At 41.6% G+C, this 9833-nt stretch overlaps 1 protein-coding gene across 1 annotated transcript; it reads left to right on the forward strand.

Annotated features, from left to right (window-relative positions):
* Positions 1-2232: 2232 nt before the first annotated feature.
* On the forward strand, positions 2233-9582 carry taf3 (TAF3 RNA polymerase II, TATA box binding protein (TBP)-associated facto). The gene is made up of 7 exons (XM_085168556.1): positions 2233-2586; positions 2954-3196; positions 3619-5453; positions 5554-5636; positions 6364-6637; positions 7162-7268; positions 8703-9582. The coding sequence occupies exons 1-7, from the start codon at positions 2421-2423 to the stop codon at positions 8815-8817; spliced, it is 2823 nt and encodes a 940-aa protein (XP_085024682.1). The 5' UTR covers positions 2233-2420; the 3' UTR covers positions 8818-9582.
* Positions 9583-9833: the final 251 nt, after the last annotated feature.

Raw genomic sequence — 9833 nt, forward strand, 5'->3', positions numbered from 1 at the left:
GCCTGGTCAATGTTTTTCATTAGCAATTTAGCAAAGTTAATGGTGGTGTGTGTGTGTGTCTGTGTGAGTGAAAGACAGAGAGGGAGATCAAAAGACAGATTTTGTGTTATAAGCTTAATGTTATCACTTCACTTAATGGACGCATAGTGTGAGCACTCAGGTCACATCAGAGCATTGGGCCGTATAGTGTGAGACCATGCATCGTGACCTACGAACTTCTAACCCCTGCGATTCAATCATACAGTTTGAGCAGGAGCTGGATAATGCGACTGAAAAAAATCGCACAGTGTATGCCCAGCTTAAGCTATCCAGTGAAGTGAAGCAAACAATGTCTAGATGCATGCTCAACTATCTAGGTAAGAAAATCCCAAGTAAGGAAGTCATTTGCTCCAGGCAATCAAGGAGTGAAGGACAACTGCTGCTTAAATGAAAACCTTTAGTGATCCCATGTGTCAGGAGCATCCGAACAGATGAGAAACGTTTTCTTTAAACACAATGTCTCTGCGCCATTCAAACCCCAAAACTTACTACGGCAAAAAAAATTGCTTCACGTCAAGGATTGGACCCCCAGAACAGACAAAGTAATATAGTGTACATAGTGAAGAGCCACAGTGAAGTGAGTTCTACATCAGGAAAACCAAACAACCAGATGGCACAACGCAAACCAGTTACCTTAACAGGCCAGGACTTTTTACACCTATAGACCAGTGGCAACTCTTTCTAGGCTGAGATGTACACTGGCAACACTGGTCTTGAGTGGGGAGACAAGCAGTCCATTCATGTAAAAAGGGAGTGACTACAGGAACAGATCAGAGGTACAATTTTTCACGATCTTACAGCCTTTTTCTGACTCTCTGTGAATGGTACTCAAGGCCATTGATCAGTGGTGATAACCATTTGCATATTAATGATCATCAAACTGACCTCACAACCATCATTAATCACTGGGGCTAGTTTCAGTCATTATGCAAATGTAGTGTTAAAAGGTTTGGGAAATCTGCAGTCAGCTGAGACTTAAGACGTTCCTTGGAGGAGTGACAAAGTGTTTCTCCCTCTGAAAACACAAAGTCGAGGTGAAGAGAATCAACTTTCTGGAATCCAATCAAATAACCATTCACAAAGGTAGGTAAGTGACTCTCAGGACAGGGCAGTCTAGGGCTAAATACCGAAGACTCTCCAACGGTTAAGAAGAAGCTTCTTGAATAAAATGGCGAAACGTCTTTGAGAAGCTAGAGAAGTCCAGTTGACTTATTTTCCAGCATTCAAGACTTCTGGATTGACTGAGAACCTCCACAGACACATTTGACATTTCCAGCATTCACCACAGCTAATAAGCTCCACCATCACCAAATCTACAACCAGTTTTGAGACCCATGATAGAACTTGGGACTTCGGATTAAACAGCCATCTACAGCACCATTGTCACAGAACCAATAAAGATTTCCTCCTTAAGGGATACAATAACTTAGGAGAATCATTGTAGAGGTGCACTGAAGCTTTTCTGGTGGGCACATGTTGACCACCAAACACACTGACACTGGCTTTCCTTTGACTTGACTGTCAGTTTGTTATACAAGTCTGGAAATATATGGAGATAAAGTGAAATTCGACTGGTTAAAAAAGATCTACAGCTGCAAGGCGGTGATCATTTTTAATAATCCAGCACCACCCAGTGTGGGGAATTAAACCTGCAGGCAAACCACGCTCTATTTCTCACACAAACGCATGTGGTAAAGTTTACGTTAGCTTTCCAAATCTAAGAGTCACCTAGAATTAGCTTTAGTCTGATAAAACGAATTTTAAAAAGCCACCCTGCCAATTTGGATTTTTTCTCAGACACTGGGTATATTTTTCTTGAAATATTCTATTTTTTACTTGGGCCGGAAGTGAGAAACGGTTACTTCGGCGTCAGTCGGCGGTGAGAAGCTAAAAGCGAAACTGACTGCTGGCGTGCCCTGAAAGTTGTGAATGTTCCTGTAGCGTCAAAAAACGCGCATAGCTCAGTTTAGTTGAGTCATGGCTCTAATTTAAAGCTATGTTTCATCTACGGTAACCAGTTTACATTCACTAGCCAAACTAGTGACCAGCCCCAGCCTGAGTAAAATCTAGTTTCCTGTAAAACCCACAGAGCTCCTGCGCCTGTGCAGACAGTCAACGATCCGCTCGAACTCCGCAGAGCCGTGTAGGCGGAGGCTCACTGGCGCGCATGCGCGGACTAGATTCCGGGGATGGGTCTATCGATGGAAACAAGATGGCGACTCTGGCAAAAGCGCCAATATATTTACTGAAGTAGATGTCCATATTTAACCGTGGTAGTGGGTTTTCCCAAGCCCTTCGGGGCATTCCGCGAAACATGACGAGCGGGAGCATGTTTTCCAAGAGGAATTGACCGGGATTAATATCGTAACAAAGTCAGCGAGATGTGCGAGAGCTATGCCCGCTCGCTGCTGCGTGTCTCGGTGGCGCAGATCTGCCAGGCTCTGGGCTGGGATGCGGTTCAGCTCACTGCGTGTGATCTGCTGTCCGATGTGCTGCATCGGTACATCCAGCAGTTGGCCCGGGTCTGTCATCGATACTCTGAGTTGTGTAAGTGCTTTGTTTGGTTCTCTTATTACTTTTTTAGCCTGTAAACTCAAAGTAGTCGATCACGTTGTTGTTAACTGACTCTGCAGCTGGCGCCCCCTAGCAAGCAGTTAATATGTCAGAAAGTACAGTAGGAACACAGCAAAGCGACTTCCCCTGTATTGTTATTATTGGGGCTATGCTGCTTTGCATCTGTTTTCAGTGCTAAAAGTAGCCGATCTCACGAGTATTGGTTACTTAATTGCTGTATAATCTATAAAATAACGTCGCGTGCCGACTGTAAACCTGTTGAGCATCACTTCTTGCTGCAGGAAGAGCGTGTGCAGAGTGAGTGCTGTGGTTTAATGACAACATTTTTGATCCATTTCAGATGGAAGAACAGATCCAGTCCTGGACGATGTCAGCCAGGCTTTCAGACTGCTAGGAGTGAGTTTGAGTGAACTGGAGGACTATGTCAACAACCTAGAGCCTGTGCCGTTCAGCCACCAAACACCGCTCTACCCTGTTAGCAAAAACAATGTCCTGCAGTTTCCCCAACCTGGAGTTCGAGATGCAGAGGAAAGGAAGGATTACATTCCAGAGTATATGCCACCTCTGGTCTCCTTACAAGAAGGTCAGTATAATAACTTGTATAGTATTAGCTATATGACCATTACTTTTTAGTGTGCACAGGCTGAAAGTTGAAAGCAAAGTGGAATCAAGTCCTCTCTAAATCCTATGCAAGTAATATAGCATTATAATTAAGTTTATTGCAGGGTTGTTACATTAGACTGTGATGTAACACAGCAGATTCGTAAAATAATCTTTTACGAATCATCTTTCTACTTTGTAGACATTTTATTGTGTTGTAAATTTTTATTTTAAGTCGCTAAAACTAAGTGTAAATGCATCAATTCACACAAAGTGAAATACTTTTTTAAATACCCAAATATATTCAAAGTCAAAAGTTCAAACTAAAATCACATGTTTATGTTGTAAATGTCATGTTGTGATTGTCAAAGTTCTTAGTTCTGTTTTTTATCTCCTTTACTCTAGAAGAAGAGGAGGAAGAGGTCCCCCCTGATATGGGTACTTCAGCTGAAGCTATGCAGGTGGCACTGGAAGAGGATGAGGAGGAAATAGATGAAGATGAAACGGTCAACGATGAAAATCATCCACTAAAGAGGCACCTGGATAGTCCTGATGCAGCTATGGGCATGATGCCTACCTCCAAGAGACCTCGGATGTACCCTGGCCTCAGCCCAGAGTGGGGTCTTGAGCCCAGGGAGCCTCTTACGTCTCTCAACCCTCAACGTGTTAGTCCAGGCATTCTACCTTCTCATGACAGCCTGGACCCCCTGTCACCTGAAATGCCATCTGGTACCCTGCCTTCCTTTAGACCTCAGCCCGTAATACCAAAACACTCTGATCAGAAGGCTCTCACTGCTCCAGCAAGAAAGCCTAAGGTGTCTTCCCCTGGCAGACAAAGGACTAAGTCCCCTAAAGGGGTTATTCCTGTTCCGGTGGTTGGCAGTCCCATAAATTCACCAAAACCATCTAAGGAAAAGAAAAAGTCTCCAGGCAAGACAAAGAGTCCTAAAAGTCCCAAGAGCCCTAAAATGGCCTCAGCTAAAGCCCCCCAACCTCAGAGCAAACCAGATGTCATGCAAAAGTTACCGTTGTCCACACCGAGTGAGAGCATGGGCAAAGACAATATTCATTTGCGTCAGAACATGGAAGAAAGGGAGCTAATTGCAGGCCCTTTCAAGAAATTAGAGCCAGATAATAGAGCAATTGAGGATTCTATTGACGCTGTGATAGCTAGAGCATGTGCTGAACGGAAACCCGATCCATTCGCGTTCTCCTCGGGCTCTGATTCGGATAGCAATGGATTCTCCAGTCCCAGGAGACTGACTATTATGGAGCCGTCTACACCTAAAGGCCCAATTGGTGCCGGCATCTTGTTAAAAGACACGTCAACACCACTTCACCCTCTGCCACACATAGGCCTGGGGAATTGGACGATGGATGATTCAATCAACGAGGTGATCCGAAAGGCCAACCAGGGGGGGCCATCTGCCCCCGCTGCACCCCAACCGGCAGCAAATTACGTGTCATCCGGATCGGCTTCACCACCTACCCCTGAACCTCTCCTCAAGGTGTTTGAGGAGAAAAATAAGATTGTTTCATCAGTAGATGTCAAGAAGAAGCTAAAGAAGGAGCTTAAAACTAAGATGAAGAAGAAAGAGAAAGACAAGCCGAAAGATAAAGACAGGGAAAAAGATAAGAGTAAGCTAAAAGAGAAGAATAAGGACAAGAACAGGGATAAAAACAAGGAGTTTTCTAAAGATGGGAAGATGCCCTGGAAGGAGTTTGGGGTAAAGGACGAGGAACTTTTTGTTCCACGAGACTTCCCCCTGGCTGAGGGCTCAATCAAGATGAAGTCAAGAGATGGGGACGGCTCTAAAAAGGAGAAGGAGAAACATAAAGACAAAAAGAAGGATAAAGAAAAAAGTAAAAAGGACAAGGATAAGAAGGACAAGGGGAAAGATAAGAGCAAGGACGACAAGCAGAAACAATCTACATTATCCCCCTTTGGTCTGGGTGATGTCCCGCCACTGTTTAGCCCGCATACCTGTCTGCGCGTGCCCTCAATGCTGCCTCCTTTGGCCCCAATCCTCCAGGAGAAGGAAATAAAAACCAAGGAGAAGGACAAAAAGAAAGACAAGAAAGAGAAGAAGAAAAAGAAGGACAAGGAGAAAGACAAGGAGCGGGAAAAGGCCAAAGAAAAAGAAAGGGAAAAGGAGGATAAGAGGAAGGAAAAGGAGAGGGAAAAGGAGAAACGAGAAAAGGAAAAAGAGAAAGAAAAGGAGAGAATTCGACTGGAAAAGGTCAGTTTGTATTTACGTCTAGCATACCTTTTGTTTATTGGTTTGTTTTTTCTGTATGTTGGCGCCACAAATATTTATATTATCCTTTGTGTCTCTTTAGGTCAAAATAGACACTCCAGCACCTTTACCGTCTCCGGTCATTCCCAGACTGACGCTCAGGGTGGGAGCAGGTCAAGACAAAATGTAAGTACTGATTAAAGCTTTCTAGTGATACCTCTGATAATGTGTTTTTATGTTACACAAAGAGTCTTTACAGTTGACGGCAGGTATTCGTGGGGGTTAGGGTCCACAACTGCCCGTGAATAGCTGAAATCCATGAATACTTGAAATCCTTTTTAAAAACGCTTAGAACTGCCAATTTTAATAGTTAAAACACCAAGTATACCTTAAACTATCATCCTAAAACACTTTAATATCATTTCAAAGTCATCTTAAAACAAGTCTTTTATGAAGGTCTCAGGCATTTCGCAGCCGCTTCCATGTCTGGCGATGCAGATTTCCCCATGCAGAGAAATATATTCTTTTTTTTTCATTCATAAAAAATTTATTTAGTCACGAAAATAATTGAATAATAATAATGAATAAATAAATAAATCTGTGCAAACTGAACCACGGATAGGTGTGTGTGACTGTACTTCTTGACCTATGAAATCCTCCTTTTCCTGCCTTTCTCTGCTTTTTGGTACTGTCTGAAAGGTATCTGTTAAAGATCTATTCATGTTTATTGTCCATTGTCTTATTTTTGATTATATAAGTTCTGGGTGGGTGGGCTGCTGTGCTCACAGCTGCAGCTGTTTACCTTTGATGATCACATTAAGTTAATTAATTTAGTTCTACCTTAAAGAAGACTCTTACAAAAAGAGACAGTATGAACAGAAGACATCTCTAACTTGTAACTCTCTATCAACAGTGTCATCAGCAAAGTGGTTCCAAATTCAGAGCCCAGCACGCCAGCACCCAAGACCCCTGCTACCAAGTCAGGACCTGGCAATCGCCCTCGGACACCGCCGCCACCACCAATGCTGCCGCCGGTCATACCCACGCTGCCGCCAGCTCCCTCGCCCCTTCCACCTGCTCCACCCCCATCATCGTCTTTAATTTCCCCGCCCCCTATACTCCCTCCTGCCGCCTCCGTCAAAACACCGGTCCGCAGCGTGGTAACTGAGACCGTCAGTACTTACGTGGTAAGTGCCCAGGATAAAAATATTTGTGCATTTAAAAGCTTTAGCTTCACCAGTCTTTGTTTAGTGTCCATGACATGCACATTAACAAGAACAGTCTGAAATTACATACCTGAATATCAGGCTGCAAAATCTATATATGAATTGAATCCCTGGATCCAGTTCATGAAAGTTTCTTAAGAGTATAAAGATGTTGCTGCTGTTTTGGTTTTTGTTTTTTCAGTTTGATCTTGAAATATTAAAGAGGGCTTTAAAAATATTTTATGGACTCCAAAAGCTCTTCTAATGTTACCCAAGCACCATCTATTGTTTTCATGAATCTGTCTTTTTGATGAACCCTACTAAGCAGACACACATCCTCCTTGGCAAAGGTAGTTACACTCAAGATAAAACAGACTGTTGGGTTATTCAGCGTTTTGGGTGGATTTTTTTCATTATCTGTTTGTGTCATAGCTTTTTTTTTTTTTTTTTTCATTTGATTGCCTTTGACATGTCACTAAAGTTTTCTCCTGTGTGTAACAATCAAGATTCGAGATGAGTGGGGAAACCAGATCTGGATTTGCCCTGGATGTAACAAACCTGATGATGGCAGTCCCATGATAGGATGTGATGGCTGTGACGACTGGTATCACTGGTAAGAGCTTTACAACCCTGTATTTTCATGACAAAGATGGGTGCTTGTACTAATTCTTAATCTGCTCTTCCACTTCTGGGTTCTTATTTGCATTTTTAATGCATTTATATGTAATTCACTCTTGTCACTTTGGTTAATCTGGGGAAATGTGGTTTCTGGGCGTCTGTAATGGGACCTTTTGATAAAAAAAAAATATCAGCACAGCCCCATTAAAAATCTGTCAAATACTGTGTATGATTTACAGCAGCTGATTAAAGGTATTTGTATGACTGAGACATAGTTAGTGTGTTTGGGATCGTAAAAAACAGAAAAAGTTGTTGCTGCTGTTGAATCATTTGTCCTGCTGCTAACATTCTTCAGAGGTTATGATCCATGTTGACACGATAGCATAACACAGTTGCCTCAGATTTGTCTCCAAACAGATTTACCTCCCCACCACATCCCAACGGTGCTCTATTAGATTTAGATCTGGTGTTTGTGGAGGTCATTTGAGTACAGTGAACTCACTGTCATGGCACGTTATCCTGCTGGAAGCTAAAAGCCGTCTGGCCATTCTCCTCAGATCTCGAGCACCAGAGAACTCCCACTCATATTTTCTTCTTTTTTTGGACCACTCTCTGTAAACCCTAGAGATGCTTGTGTAGGAAAATCCCAGTAGATCTACATTTTCTGAAATACTCAGACCAGCTCATCAGTCACCAAAAAACATGCCACATTCAAAGCCACTAAAATCAGCATTCTGGTGCTCCGTTTGAACTTCAGCAGGTCATCTTAACAATGTCTACATGCCGTAATGCAATGAGTCGCAGCTACCTGATTGGCCGATTAGAAATTTGTGTTAATGAGTAGTTGAATAGGTGTACTTAACAAAGTGGCCAATGCGTATGTAATTAATGGGCCTGGGTCCACATTACAGTAGGGGGGGGAAAAGTTCTTTCTGTGTTTGTATCATCTGTTTTTGATTTGTGAAAATCCAGGAAATTGTGCTAAATGCTAACGGTACATTTATAATCATACAAAATAACAGAAGCATTGTATCTTTCATGTCAACTGATAATTCGAGATCAATTTTTTTCAGACATGAAACACAAAGTCAGTCTGAATGTGTTTGTCAGTCAGCTGCTGATTTTTTTTGTAATTTAAATGCATCTTTTAATATCAAAAAGTACAACAATGACTGAATGACCTGATTTCCAGTAATGAATGGCATCCCCTCACATCTCCTTGGGAAGTCTGTAGGTGGTTGACTTTATTAAATGCCAGCAACCTGAGAGGATGAGGCCTAGATAAACAATATGTGTGTTCCTTTTAATTTGACATCAGTGTCAAACATAATGTCTTCTAATCAAATGGGGCTAAAGCCTCATAGGAAAATGACTGCATTCTCACCATTTCCTCACTAACCTCAACTCTCTTCTTCTGTTATGTGCTCAGGCCTTGTGTTGGGGTCGTCACAGCGCCCCCTGAGGACCAGCAGTGGTTCTGCGTTAAATGTTCCAGCAAGAAGAAAGATAAAAAACACAAGAAAAGGAAACACAAACCACATTGAGACTATGCAAAAGCACATTTTGGACTGTTTTGGACTAAAGCCATCAATGAACACTCATGGCAAACTGTAAAATTAAAAAAAAGCAAAGATAAAGAAAGCTAAAATTATGGCTGATGCAAACTTCTGAGGATTTTTTTAAAGATGTCAGCCACGATTCATTGTGAGTTGGTAAGAGGATAAAAAAAAAAGGATTTAACCAGCACATAATCAGCCTTAGTTCTCATGTGGTCCCCCCTTTTTTTTTGCGTATAAATTGTTTATTTGTTGCTTTTGGTTGTCCAATCTTGGAGATCTTGTCTGTGTAAGGAGACCATGGCAGTTTCTGTCAAATCAGAGTTAAAATTTCTCAACAAAGTGGAAGAAAGAAGAACAGCTGTCGTCTTTTTTTCTGTTTTCCCTCATGTTGCCAAGAAATGTCATGACCTTTGTGTCAAGCCTTTCTCCCAATTTTCTGCAATATCACTGAAATGTCATGTATATAAATGATTGCATCAGGCATGTATAAATGTGTAAATACCAACTTCCAAGCCAAGTGTATTTTGTTCTTAGGATTATTGACTCAAAAATCCATTTTCAGATATTGCTTTTTAAATCTACTGATTTTTCTGTAATTTCTGTACATTTTTTTAAATTTAAAGTTTGTATTTTTATTTTTTTTTCCCTTTTTCCCTTCATATGGAGTAGTCCTGGAGTTATACTGTAGCTGTGCTTGTAATGTAATTAATTTCACTGAGATTTGAATATTAAAGATGAATGGTCTGTGTACTCACAGACTTTAACATGTCAATCTCATTACCATCAAAACTTTACCCAACTCACCTGTCCAACCCATCCATGCATCCTTGATTTTTTTTTTTATTATTATTTATTTTCCGACGAATACGCTTTCAATTGTTTTGGGTTGTTTTTTTTGCATTGGCTTTATAAGAAATAGATTGGAAATATTTTATCAAACCCAGTTTTGTATGTTGAATTTTGTCCGTGTTAATTCACTAATCCAGGATCCTCCCTTGCAG

This window comes from Neolamprologus multifasciatus, chromosome 7 (genome assembly GCF_963576455.1).
Source record: "Neolamprologus multifasciatus chromosome 7, fNeoMul1.2, whole genome shotgun sequence".
NCBI classification, from domain to species: Eukaryota; Metazoa; Chordata; class Actinopteri; order Cichliformes; family Cichlidae; genus Neolamprologus; species Neolamprologus multifasciatus.